Source organism: Homalodisca vitripennis, chromosome 3, assembly GCF_021130785.1.
Source record: "Homalodisca vitripennis isolate AUS2020 chromosome 3, UT_GWSS_2.1, whole genome shotgun sequence".
Classification (NCBI taxonomy): Eukaryota; Metazoa; Arthropoda; class Insecta; order Hemiptera; family Cicadellidae; genus Homalodisca; species Homalodisca vitripennis.
In genome coordinates this window covers 10,139,131-10,154,338 of record NC_060209.1, presented here as the reverse complement: position 1 = coordinate 10,154,338, position 15,208 = coordinate 10,139,131, and the positions used below count along the sequence as shown (strand labels likewise).

Below are 15,208 nucleotides of genomic sequence, written 5' to 3'. Positions count from 1 at the left end.
ACTCTTGCCAGACCACACTAATTATCGTTATTTAATCATTAAATTCATTACGTAACGAAATTTAGGAGTGGAGTATGGGATTAGGACATTTTGTGTTAGCCAATAATAATTTATTATATTTAAGTACGATTGAACAAACTAGTGGAAAGTATCCAATTTCCCGCCTTTTCTTTTCTGCAGTACCTCGATTAAAGTTATCTTCAGATATCCTGATATACACTATCGGTCACAAGACTCCGCCTAATTAATTTATTCTGGCACAGTTCCGCCTTCATGATTATGGAACGCCCATTGTCCTGCAGTTCCTCGGGTCATTTACCGCTGGAAGCTACTTGAGGGTGTTGGGTGCCGGCGTGGAGGTACTTGATCGGTTAGTCTTTCTGTTTCTGCAGGTAAAAATCTTATTTTTCTGTTATTATTTTCCAGTAAACGTGTTTATGGAAGTAAAATAATACTAACAGTTACCTGCGCCTTCGCACGTAATTTCGTGGGCGTTGCACGTGTATGACCACTGCAGGTTCCAGTGAATTCTATCTCCGACGCTAATATTGAGTTTGCTTTGTTGCCACGATCAAAAATCTGTCAGAAAGTGTATATTTATGGCCATTGTAATTTACTCATATTTTGTTTCATAGTTATTTTTGCCTTGTTACCCTATAAATGAAATATTATATTACTGATTAGAGAAGCCTGCTCCTGCCAAAAGACAACTAAGATGGATTTTATAATGTGGGTCTTTATATTTATAGTAAAAGTTAGATTATAACTTAACCTTTTATATCTAAGGTATTTTGTAATATTTGCAACAAATGTACGGTTAAAGTTACATTAACAGTGACAATATTTACATGTTTGTTTCCTTTATAAAGTGAAAAATATTTTTAATATTTTAGAACATTTATTGCTGGAATTGGTACATTAATTCAAAATCAGTCCAGCGAACTTTCATCTAACATAGTTGTTGCCGACTGCTTCTAAGGGAATCTTCAGAATCGAATTCTCACCACCTAATGTCTTAAGACATATTCTGAGGTAGATGAGCACTCACCTATTGGATGAAAATCTAAAAATGGCGTGAAATGTAATAGTTGACTCTTTAGAGAATTCATATTTATGTAAACACTAGCAGTTTCCCGCGGCTTCGCACGCAATTTCCCGTTGAAAACAGTACACTATATTCACTTATTCTTTTTCTATCACATTCTAAACATTGCTGAGATAATTGACAGTCGTTCCTTCGTGAGCCTCTTGGGCGCATTATGAAGGTATGTATCATATTCCTGCCTCTATCTTTCGTGGTTTTTGCTAGGTGTTGATAAGTTATTCAGAACAGTTACTGTATACGGATGAATCTCGGTAAACTAATTAGGTTATAAAGAATCACATTCGGTCTGTTAAAATTAATTTTCTGTCTAAGATATTTCCAGTAGGTATTATTTTAGGAGTGTGCCTTCAAGAAAATGTATCAAAGAAACCAAGTTTCGATCATAAAGTGTCTTCTTTCGGCTCTTTTCATTTACCTTCGATGTAACCAAATTCGATTACCTTATGTGCAAACATTCACGGATTTGTATAATGAGGTTGTTTTCATAATAGCGTTGAATAGTATTTTCTTTGAATTAAATAGTTTATTGACCATTGATGCAATCTGAATTTAAAAACACTACTAATCAAGCACATTACAATAAAAATGTTTTAAATTTTAATTGTAAACAAATGTTTCTGCCCCTTTGATGAACTTCAGCTGAAAGTATTATCAGCTGTTAAGTATCAGTTCGCTTTGTATTACGTGTCGTAGCGCAGTCTGTCGGATCCAATATAAAACACACCAATATCAACAAAAATTTATAATTAAAAAAATTAATGAAGTAAACTATTAAAATTGGACCAAATACCTCTCTAAAAGTATGCCTATGTTACTTCCAGGAACGTGTAGAATCACTGTACAAAATTTCACGATGTTTCGTGCATTGGTTCCAGAGTTATAACGGAACATACAAAAAAACATTCGCATTTATATATATATAAGAAGATATTGAAAAAAATGGTTCAATTAATTAAACATAGGTTGTGCTGTCATAAAACAATGTTTACACAGAACAGTTGATTACATTTGACAGGCTCTTTCAATTAATATTTCACAACTTTGGAGACCAAGATTGGATTTTTTTGCTACTTTATAGACCAGTGGGCCGAAGTCCGGAGGGATTTTCGAAATGAAAATAAGCCAGTGACCGTTAGAATGTCCATGTAAACTTTCAGTACAATCGGTTAAATAGTTTACGCGTGAAAGCAAAACAAACAAACAAAGAAACTTTCGAATTTATAACATTAATTAGCATTAGGATTAGGATACTTAATGACATTCTAACTACGCATTGCTAAAGTTTACCTCAAAATTAATAAAAATTATCAGTACCGCGTTACATGTTTTTAGCATCTCTGAGGTTGCATGCAAAATTCAAAAAATATTTTGTTCTAGATGTATCCTGCGGACAGATATACTGGCAGACAATCATACGGAAAAGAAATCTTAAATCCCCGTTAGACATGAGTAGTTGTGTCAACCTACTGAGTTAAAGAGTCCTTTCATTTCTTTAGACAAGATTAAAGTAGTAGTATGAAGCCCCATACTTTTGCCCAACTTTGTATTTTAACTCAATAGATTATAATGCGGATACATGCCTAGGAGTTTAAGCAATTTCTTACAGAATAGGCCCTGTGTATAATGGATTGAGGTATAAATAAGAGCTGTGTAGGTACTAGATAATGCAATATCCAAGAAACCAAATGGCCTTCTAATAGCAAGGAGTTTTTTTTTTTTTTTTTTTTTTTTTTTTTTTTTTTTTTTTTTTTTTTTTTTTTTTTTTTTTTAGTCTTACAGTCTTGAGAGTTTCAGAGGAAAGTCTTTATAGGCCTAGGGTTCCTTCAGATCAGGTAATCCCCCGAACTTGAACTTGCTGGAAGCTTGGTTTATCAAAGATGCTTTCTTACAACCCAGACACTAGAGTATCTTGGAAGAAAGATGATTCCATAAGATGGAGCTTCTGAGAAAGGAAACATTCTCAAACCAGTGGGACCTGTAAGATACTGTCCTATTTATCCATGCATCAGAGATTTAAGAATCCCACAATTCTCTCCCTGAATTAAACGTTTACAATTTATTTTTTTTGCAGGATCCAAAATTTTCACAGCCTGCCACTCTACCAATTTTAATGACACATTGTGCCAAAAAGAAACATACTTTAAGTACTACTTTCAGAAGATGAAGGTTCATAAAGCCAAAACCTATATAATATACCAAAAAGGTAGGATGTTCTTAGAGACACTAGTTTCTGAAAGGTGGAAAAGGTTTTATTTATACACAGGCTCCAGGCTTTAAATGGGTATATGCCCAGGGCACCAAATTTTAGGGGATGCTGAAATAAAGGAGACGCAGAATGGTGAAAAAAGAAAACCCTAACGTTAAAAAAGTATTTCGAAACCGTATTAAAAAAGTATTTTTTTATATTAGGTATAAAACATGTATAATTTATGTAAGATATAAAACAACCTCACGATAAATCTGCACACCATGTGATGCGCAATAGGCTTCACTAAGACTGGATGTAGCATTTCAAAGCTATAGCTCATTTCACTCTCGAGATGTCTTGTGGTCAAATAGTCGTCATACAGAAAAGACATTTTTACATACACTAAAGAGAATTGTGTCAATCAACTGAGGGATAGGCTTTAATGGCGTTCTGCCAATCTCTATGATTGGATATGTATCATCATAGAACCAATTCTTGTCTGTATGGAAATTAGGCTTCATGCAAAATTTATAAGCTTATAGAGAAAGCGTTCTCGAAATAACTTGCCACATGATACATTAACATGTTGGTCATTAAGTTAGGTTTCATATTAGCCTAAAGATAATAGTTCAGGTGAATTTGAGAGAGTACTACAACTTAAAAGTGCGCTCAAATCAAATCATGTAACTTATTTTAAAAATTGATTTTCCACCTCAATGATTTTCGTTTTTCTGTAAGAATCTACATGAGTTAAGACGACGCATGATAAAAGCTCTTTTTATTAGTCTCAGCTTGTTTAAAAATCTATTTATTTTGCTACGCCCCGTAGCATAAATGTATTTATTTATTTTCTTCCCCCATCGTGGGTATATATATTAAATTGTATAAATGGCAATAGCCTTATTTAATTTCAATAAACATTGAATCACAAAAAGTACTTGCTCCGCCGGGAGTCGAACCCGGATCTCTCACTTGCCGGGTGAATGTGCTACCATTACACATTTATTGAAATTATATATATATATGTGTGTGTGTGTGTGTGAATGTGCTACCATTACACATTTATTGAAATTATTTATATATATATATATATATATATATATATATATATATATATATATATATATATGCAATCCTCTCACTCGTTACTGATCATTAATATTATTACTTTCCCGATGTTCTTGGACCTAAATTCTTGGCGGAATTATAACCTAATTAGTACACGTAGTAATCTGTTCGCTAATGAAAACGTTGCATCCGACAATTTGCATATCGGGAATGACCTAGTTTGTAAGTAAAATTGATATTTTTCATATCATAAATTAGTCATTTTACGCGTACAATATAAATTAAATAGCAATGTAAAGTACTTGTGACAACCCTTTATTTGCCCGATTTGAATGGATAAGTTGTGACGATATCCTTCTGACGAGACCGCGTTGTGATTGTATGTTGTCTCGGTAAATGGCCAATCACGTAACGATTTGGTTTTAGCCGAGTTCGAGTTTAAAAATATTCACTTTCCTTGTCACTTCGAAGACGACAGGACTACAAACTGTTGAGCTCTGACGTCTAAAATTACCGACTTCGTAGTTTGTCAGTTGACGTCTTCATTCAAGGGAATTTAAATCTAGTGGTTAAGATTCGTAGGCAATATTCTACAGAACAATGGAATTACTAGTCCCACTTCCCCCTCCGCCCCTCCCCTCACACGATAACATTTCAGTTCATTGTTGTTCTAGTTTTGCAGCGAGGTGGCAAAGTTCTATTTTTACTCACGTCCAGTGATCCGTGTAAGTTTCTTGCTTGTACTTAGCAATTTCCAGTATATATTTCTACGACCCGAGGCATCTCCACCCCATATGTTGTCCATTCGTTACAATTTATAAATAAAGGTTTATTCAAAATTTCTAAGTTTATAGATAAGTTCGTTTTCGAGATATCGTGTGGATAAACAGACGAATTTTCGCTAATGATAAGCTGATAAAAGTATATTACCGAGAGTTAAATCAAAAATTTAGTTATAGTGTTATTTACAATTTTGCAACCGAAATGGCTAAAGTAAATAACTTTTACTTGTATTTTTCTTCCAGAACACATTATGGCTGCAATTGTGAGGAGCTTCGTTTCAGGATACCGATTCTTACTGGATGAGTATGCTGGTAAATTGAAATGAGTATTGTTAAATTGTTAAGGTAATAGTGTATGTATGGCAAATACACGCGGCTTGTATGACCAAGATCATGCTCGTATTAAGATTACAGACTAGTTTTTTAAACCGAAAATTGCATGTAAGGTGATTTGCAATGTTTATTTGGATAATAGGGCACAAAACGTAAATAATTAGGCTATAATATCAAAATAATTCAACCAAATGGTGCATTAATCTTTCAATATGTAGCCTACATCATATTAAATATGCATATTAAAAAGACCACTAACTAATCCTTCATATTTTCGAAAGCAAAACCTTTACAACGTGTCATACACTAGGTATTATTCCATAATTCGACAAAATCAAACAAATTCTGGATGTTTACTACAAGAATTATTAAACAACTGTCGACACGATTCAACTTTCAACTTGAAACGATTTAACTCTATAATAAAAACGCTCTTCATGAAACGACCCTACACTGAACTGGCTTTAAATTTTGGATGTATAATAAAACGTGTATAAATATATATATAACTTAAAATTCGGAAATAGAAAAAATGCAGTTCTTTAGATGTTACATGTTAACTGATTATTACAAACCGTGTGGGTGATGCATTTAAACCGAGCTTTCAGTGACTAGCGACTAAATTTTAATAAACATCGAAGTTCATATTTACATTTCTATTACCCACTGCCATTTTTTTTTTATTATTATTATTATTCTTTTTTAAGCCTCAGCTTTAAGCTATGCTGGCTTCGATGTACACTGATATTTTATTACACTGGTATTTTTTATTTACAAAGTACACTATCAATCGTGTCTAAGTATTTATTTACAAAGTACACTATCAATCGTGTCTATGCCTGATTGGACCTCCCCGGGATTTGAACCCGTGATCTCTCGGTTAGAGAGCCGAGACTATAACCATTAGTCTACGGAGGAGGACTACCCACTGCCATAGATCCTCCACAAGAAGCGGCTATTACACGGTTTCCGGTTTCCCCACTTTGAAAGTCCTATAGACCTAACATCAACTTTAACTTATTAACCATTGACTGTGCAGAGTAGCTTTTCACACACATTCAAGATGCTTCACGTACGCTTTGTGAGAATCGGCGTTATTCTGCGACATCAGGACTTCGATCTGCTGATCTTTAACCCTTTGAGTGCCACAGGTAATTTCCTGCAAGGCATATGCATAAAGTGCCAGGCTGTTTTCTGTGTGCATATTTGTAAGCATTTGGGAAAAAGCTGTTGTAAAATAACTACCCAACAGTTTTTTTATAATTTTGTTGTTGTTTTTTTTCTCATTAAATGCAAAATATGATAAATATCGTTACAAACCAAATTTGCTTTATAAAAATCTCTCCAAAAACGCACGAATCAACTGACATTTTATAATAATAAAACGTTGTTATTTTATATTTTTGACGTGACAACGTCTTAAATTAGGTTGCGGCTCGGAGTCACTCATGAAAAAGTGTAACGCCCGGTAACGTTACGATGCCCGTCCAGTGAGTCCGCCGCACGGGATAAAGCAGATAACTGTGGGTCCGCCGCACGGGATAAAGCAGATAACTATGTTTATTCGTGAAAATGTGGAGTGCTTAGATTCGTCATTTACAACAACTACAACAATAAAGGTAAATAATTGTACACTGATATTTCATTATCGTAAACTATGATTGATTGATTAATTGTTAGATTGACACAAAAGTTGAGAAACTGAGTTTATAGGTTATGTCATAGCCTACTATTGACAAATGTTGATAGTGTTAAGTAAATTATTAGTTTAAATCACTCTGCAATCAATCGTAATTCAGTCGATTGAGAAGAAACAGCGCGTATTGCTAGTCAAACATTTAAAATAACAAATTATAACCTCTAACCTGTCATAACAGTGCGACCAAACAAACGAACTAAACCGACCAATCACCACGCGCGGAGTTAGAATTTAACTGTGTTTAGCAAGAATTTCAAATTCCAATTTTAGTAAATGTTTTATTCAACTTTACCATTTACAATAACAAATTTTAATTAATTTCAAATTATGTACAATGTTTTAGTAAACAAAATATATTTCTATAGTTAAAATTTGTGCAATTCTTATTTTCATTCAATTCCTTGTTCCTATTGTGCAATTTAATAATATTCATATCAATAAATATTCTACCGAGAAAAAGACGTTGTCACGTAAAATCTTCGCCCGTAAAACCGACTTTACAGGCAACCATAATTTTTGTTTTCATTTATTGTCGCAATCACTTGTAAATTCCAAAATAGGTTAAAGACAGTCTGTTCTTACTAATGCAATAATTTATTTTGTCCCCGATAAGGGAAACACATCCAAAAATAGTGGCCTCTTGATAAGTACACAAACAACATAAGTTTCACAGATAAAATAGAAGAGAAACAACATAAAACTCTTATTTATCGATAGTTTGGAACCTATTGAATACAGTTGTTATTTGGCCAACATAATCTTGTACTATTTAAAATATTATCGAAATACGAAACGTCAAAGTTAGCGACGCTGGCACTTTTTGTACCGTCAAAATTAGCGACGCTGTGGCACTCAAAGGGTTAAACTTGGACGTGCAATGATGTGGAATTATTTACGCCGATGGCAGTGGTTCCCAATGATCATCACCTTCCTCAGGAATACTTAGGATGGCATTAAACAGATTTTTGATCATACAACAAAAATAACAGTGGTATTTTATACGTTAGTTGGTGCTTAAAGCGATTTCCGTTACCATACAAAATACATGGGATTATGGGAACAATCGGCTGGAGCACAATTCAAATTTTTTACAATGCGTTAACCTCAACCTTTGCTATTACTTCAGTAGAAGTAGATGCAAAAAAGTTATTTTTATAAGTAAATTTAACAGTATTGCTATTTTGAGTTACAGTGTAATAAAAATTAAATAAAACTTGTAAGTTTTAATTTTTTTTCCTTAATGATAAAGACCGTTGTTCACCACACGGAATAAAGGTGTGTTGAGGCGATAATAGTATTCTCGACCTTGGCCTCGCCTCGTTCGTAAAACACGATTCCGCGCCACTTTTGCTTCTACTTGTTTGTTTACATCTAAATTGTTTTAGTGACCCACTTAGACTGCTAACAAATACATGCAATAATTACATATGTAACCGCTACGTTTCTGTTTGTAATCAAGCAAGTTTTATCGCCTGAGTAGGTGGAGGAGAAATAACTTATAAATAAATATCTTGCTGTAGTTTCGTTTGTTCATCCGAATTTTTATAATACCGGTTAAATAAAAAAGAATAGTCCTTTAAGCGTTAATGCCCTCCGTCTTACACCTGATTTTTGTAAAAATATTATTAAATCACTTATATTAATGCATCTTCACCGTCGCCTAGTGCATGACTGCAGCTCTAACTGAGACATCACGGGTTCAATTTCTTGGGAGGTAAATAAAGTTCGCAAAAGGATTTGGACGTTTTCTTCTAAAAGCGTTTGAAGGTGTAATTCATTAAGATGCCACTGGGCCTAGAAATAATCTATTTAAAAATAATAATAAAAACGTAAGTACTATAACAATAAGATATACAATGTTCATAAAGCGATACAAAATTAGTTTTTATCAAAAACAAACTTCGTTCATGCAAGTAAATACAAATTTCTATTGAACCTACTATTTATACTATTAATTTAAGGTAGAAGATATATTATCCAAACATACAGCCTACATCTGTTTATCATATTACTTTTTGTGCTATACATTTGTAAAAAACAAAACATTATACAAAGAGTAAAAAATAATAGTTATCTATTTCATCAAACATTTAACTTTACACATTTCAGTGCTCAATTTATTAAAACCAATAACATTGCAAATTTGATCTGGTTTGGAACATATAAGCTCAGAGAAACAGAATTTCTTTTAGATATGCACATTGATCTTATGTAATTAATTTTAAAAGTTCCTTCCTATCAGTTTTATCATTGGTCACGTGATTATTCCACTAGCATTCGCACATAACTATTTGTTTTATTTCACGGGTTTACCTGAATTAAGAAAAATTACCATGAAGTACAAATATAGTTTTGTTATATTTCTTTCACACAATAATATAATATAATGTTAATGAATAGTTCTTCTCTGAATGTATTACGTGTATAAAACCGCACTGCATCACATGATATGTCACCTGTTTATATAATCAATAATTAATTATATTATTAATTATTGATAATGAATTATTCATAAATTAATGTAGGTCTTTAAGTACTGAGTAAGTATTTTACGGAGGCCACTATTCTTTGAATAGATTTTCTTACTGGAGACCTAAAAAACTACATTATTAGAAATAATAGGCTCAATGTGAAATTTTCATATCATTATGACGATTGGTTCTTGATTTTTGCATTCTAAAAAGAAGACATGATGTCGTCGAGAAAGGAGCCACTCTGTCCCTATCTATTATGTATTATTAAGCTACATGATTAGGTAAATACATACGTACGTATTATAAATATAAAAAGAATTCAGGTACTATCTCGATGGATGTTTTTCTTAAGGATCGGATGTCGGAAAAGTTGGACAATTTGAGACATGATCTGAGATCGGAAAAGTACCGATTCAAAAACGCCCCTGGCCATCAGTGCGGGCTTTAATGGCGCTTCGCCTTCTGGCGAGAAAAGAAAAACATATCTCAAGATAGTACCCAAATTTAAGCTCAGATCACGTAATGTGCTCGTAAATGTTATCTTTAACTTTGGTACTACTTGTAACATATTTATCCCAGGAGGTTTCACTTCTGGCTGGTTTATACCTTCCAGTTGAACCCACAGTGGATACAGCAAAAACCGATATTTCACCTAAATCTGGGCAACCAGGATAATCTAAATGGGGATGTCCAGGAGCGGCACATCACAAACCGCAAATGACGAAATTCTAGGGTGCAAGGGTAATTCGATAGGTCTAGTCTACTGCGGGAGACGACTGTTGGTGGGGTTCGTTCCCTAAAAGTCAAAGGTTCTTAACAGCCTAGACATAGGGTGTGCCACCTCTGCCTGCTTTGACTGAAGAGGCTGGTTCAGAACTGACCCCCCCTTCTTCCGGGGGGACATGAATTGAGATTAGTGTCCTAATTCTTCCTCATGAATCTTGACAGGAAGCGGTCACTACCCTCAACCTTACCTATCCTGAATATCCTGTCACTCCGGAAGTAGAAGCAGCGCAGAGGTCCTTATACGACTAGGTGTATTTTCTAAGCTTCTTGTCATAAGAGAATTAAGAAAAAAATAATTGTGATAACGTAAAGTCTACATACTTATATAGCGATATAGAACGTAGTAGATGGGCCTACTTCAAGCCTACATTGCTTTTTTTTGGAAGCACGAAACAAGAACTGACGGTCATAATGATATCTAATTTTCAAAGTATGTCAAATACAGTCTGTTTGTTTCTAATAATGCAGTTTTTTTAGGTCTTCGGTAAGAAAAACTCTTCAAAAAAGTGGCCTCTGGATAAAACCAAAGTAGGTACCAAAATCTGGTACAAACACCCAAGGGAATGAAACTAACACAGCGATAGGTACTTAATCCCGTTTCATTTTAACAGAATCCACTTAAATTTACTGTAATTAAGTATAGATAATGGAATTATACTGTGAGAATATTGTGTACGAAAGATATTTTCTATGTGTTCAATAATAATACTTTGTGAAGGAAACAGGATTTTTCCGGACATTTGCCATCGTTCAGTGAAACAAAAAATCAGTAACACTACGTTTCGAGATCTGCAATCTGATCTCTTCTTCAGGTAAAGAACTAACCTAATACATAATTACAAACTAGGTTAAAATAAACAATTCTTACGAAAGCGTTGTGGCACGCCTAAGTCAGGAATCACAACCTACATGTTGTTTGTCAACTTCACTAACTCTATAAACATGCACTAAGTGCCACAACGCTTTGGTAAGATTTGTTTATTTTAACCTAGTTTGTAATTATGTATTAGGTTAGTTCTTTACCTGAAGAAGAGATCAGATTGCAGATCTCGAAACGTAGTGTTACTGATTTTTTGTTTCACTAAACGATGGAAATGTCCGGAAAAAATCCTGTGTGCTTCACAATCCTTCCATCGTCAAAAATAACCTTCAAACAAAGAAATAATACTTTATTGATTTCTGTACCACAAGTTATCGTAAACTCCTATCTCAGATTCCAGGGTGAATGACTTCCCTCTGATGGGGTCACCAGTCCCTATCCTTGTTGTGATCTTGGCCTACCATTACTTTGTCAGTACCCTGGGGCCAAGACTGATGAAGGATAGACCACCTCTAGACATGTACTATCCCATGCTATTGTACAATTTCCTGCAAATAGTCATCAATGGAGTTTTCGTCTATAAGGTAAATTGGTATGGTAGTTCCATTCAGTTGTTATGTACTACCATATTTTTTTGTTGCAGTACTTTTATTTTATATTGTATTTATAAAATAACTTGGTTATAAGTTTTCGTTTGATACCTTTATTTTCAACAAGACATTATACTTGCAGATTGCTATATTTAGAGACTGTTATAGGTATGAATTATTATTTATATTTATGACCACACTCACTGGGTTATTTTCAAGGAAACAGTTGTGAAAAATGGATGGGAACTAAGTCTGTTAGTGTTAAAAAGGAGCATGTTTTAGTCATTTGTTAGTCTTTTATTTAAAGTGAGACTACTATAAAATATAGAGGTTTACGAATGCGTACTAGTTGCTTCTGTACTGTGCATTTTATTAGTGTGGCCACTCCTTATCAAATAGTACATAGGTAACCTTCGTAAGAGTGTTGCTGTGGCTCAGATGTGTACATTCAATGTTATCAATAATGTGTGTACAACAACTATCAATAAACTTAAAATCGTTCTTAAGAATTGGCTTAAGATGACTCCCTTATACACTGTTGATGAATTCTTTGCCTGTGGTACAAGTACCTTAATATTTTAACTGTAAACTTTGTTGTTTTTAAATTTCTTTTATTATCTGTCAGTAACTTTGTTTTGTTATTTATTAGTATTGTTTAAGTGATCATTTTAATTGTTTAAATTTTAAGTGTTAACCTTGAAGCTTTCTAGTCACACTGATAGTACTAAGTTGTTTTATCTTCCTCTTTTGTGCATTTTTATTTAATAAATTATGTATTTTATTTCATAAAATTTTAATTTCTACCACTAGATTAATATTTTTCTTCAGACCACAAATTTGGTAATAATTTAAAAGAAAACATTTTAGTGTAATTTAGCTTATATTAGTATTAAAGTACATGCTTACTATGTTTATGACTATGTCTATTATACAATTTTGTATTTAATGACAATAAAGCTTCTTGACTCTTGACTCTATCAAATACAACATCAACTTGAGAACTACTAATTTTACAAAACATTTATAAACATAATTTGAAGTAAGCAATTCAAACATTTATGTATATTCATAAAATGTTAAATTCTCTGTCATTTAGATAAAAGAGTTTATAACATTTAATAAAATACAAGTATTTTTTTTTTAACAAAATAATTCATTACCAGTATTTTAGTTCAGAAATATTGCACTATGTATTTATTATAAGTGGTGCTACCAACATACTAAAGTGAAATTGTGTATAGTTAAATATTCCCTCCAATTATTATGATTTACAATGTTTTTATATTAAATGAGAGAATATCAATATTTCTTTCAAAACTCGTAGCTAAAAAACTGCATAACTTTGACATTGATACTGTTAGAATTTGGTACACATACAGCAAATACTTAACTCTTTCAACTTAAGTTATTCACAAGGGTGAAATCTTTCCTGTTTCTTATTATTCCTAGAAAACAAGAGAGATGTTTTAATTGCATGAAAATAACAAAATTTTCAAAATCTAACCCAATTAATCCTTATCTCAAAACTTCTATATCTTGTGAACTATTGGAGCTTTTTAGCTTAAATTTTGTTTGTAGAGTCAGTAAATATGAAAGATTTTTAAAATCATCACGTCCGGTCCACTCTTTAAAAAAATCTTTAACTTAAATAGATTTTTCTTATTATTTTATTTTTTTATTGAAAATGAATAAAACATCAGTGTCTTTAACATATGTAAAAATTATTTAACGAATAGTTTATACCATATTTTTCAAAAGTTTATTGAGTTTCTTCAATATTATTTTTAATCACATCATACGCTAACAATTTCACAGTAACAACACAGACAAGAAATGTTATTATTACTTAGTGATTTTTTTCATTCTTTTCTTTAAATAAAAAGTGAGAGAAAGATTTATTGTTTAGTTTTATAGATTTAGTTTTCATAATGTGATAATAAGTTTTATAAATTTTGAAATGGTTCTGAAACTTATACTGTTTGATTTTTAAGATTCATTTTTAATACATTACATATAGAATTTACATTCATTTTTTGATGACTTGTAAAAAGTCTTAGGACAAATACTATATTATTTTATAGATTTTTTCATGGTGTTTTAGGCAGCATTTATATTTGAATTGTGAATGGCTCCAAGAGTAAAATAGGAGTGACATTATTATCACTATTACTAACTTGTTATTTTTTTAATTAGCCTGAGTTGGTTCTTAATTGACAGAATTTTTAAATGTAAAACAAATCATCATCTGAATGCCCAATGTAAGTGTAATTGTTATGTATGGGATGACAACCAGAGGTATGTCTTGGACATATTTAAAGGCCTCAAAATAGCAGTTTTTGGTTGTATACATAAATACAACTATTTTTAGATAGGATGAATATGAATATCCATCAAATTATTACATCACATGATTGAAAAATCCATAATTAAATAAGAAATAGCACACTTTTAGAATTAATATTGAAGAAAAAGTTTTAAGGAACACCTTGTATGTAATGTCTAATAAGTTGTCTTCTTCCAGCAATAACTAAGTAAACATTTCAAAACGACTAAATTTAAAATGGCCTATTTTCACCTTATACATCGTCACTTCTTGAATTGTATTCTAATATGAGGAAGTTGTAAGAGGAAATTGTAATGTAATCAAGTTACAAAGACTGTTGGGTTACAAAAAATTCAAAATATTATTAAGAAATTACAGTTTAAAGAGTCATCTAAATCTAATTTTATAGAAAAAACCGTCCTTCCTTAGTTAAATATTTCATAAATAATAGTACATTTAAAATTTTAATGCAATTGACTGCAGTGAAAAGATTATCACATATTACCACACAATGCAATCAAATCCCTGACCTCAGTCACTGAGGAAATCTATTTAGAAATCTTTCATCACAAGCTGTGGTTTATTATTCAGTAAAATTACTGAACATGTAAAATTTGAAAACATACCAAATTGATTCAAAAGACTGGGTTTTTTCCAAGAATGTATGGAACATAACTAAAATTAAATTTTTTAAAATTATGATATAATATTATTTTTATATCATTAATGTTATAAATAGTTATATTAATATTGATGTTTTATCAATAATCAGTTATCAAAATGTTTAACCTCTGTAAATTCAAAATTTGTGTTCTAGATTATTGACTAAACAAAATAATGTTGGTCATATCAGTAGAAATGGTTATTACTATCAGACTATTACATTATTATTATTATTATTATTAAGAATATTATTATATTTTTGTGCAGGCTTTAATAATAGTGTGGCTGCCCAAGAGATACAGCTTTGTTTGTGAACCTGTTGACTACTCTGACAATCCAGTAGCTCTTGAGGTGGGTTAGTAAGCTTTATATTTTTA

General features: G+C 32.1%; 1 protein-coding gene across 2 annotated transcripts in view; it reads left to right on the top strand.

The window, feature by feature from the left end:
* Window positions 1-308: 308 nt before the first annotated feature.
* Window positions 309-15,208, top strand: part of LOC124356577 (elongation of very long chain fatty acids protein AAEL008004-like) — a 29,638-nt gene continuing 14,738 nt past the window's right edge. Inside the window, exons 1-4 of one of the 2 annotated variants that reach the window (XM_046807660.1) lie at window positions 309-392; window positions 5,387-5,455; window positions 11,649-11,839; window positions 15,099-15,182. In XM_046807660.1, coding sequence (XP_046663616.1) covers window positions 5,395-5,455; window positions 11,649-11,839; window positions 15,099-15,182 — 336 coding nt within the window. In that variant the 5' untranslated portion in view covers window positions 309-392; window positions 5,387-5,394. Of the gene's footprint in view, window positions 393-4,975; window positions 5,087-5,386; window positions 5,456-11,648; window positions 11,840-15,098; window positions 15,183-15,208 lie in introns of those variants that run through there. The other variant, XM_046807659.1, reaches the window with a different exon arrangement.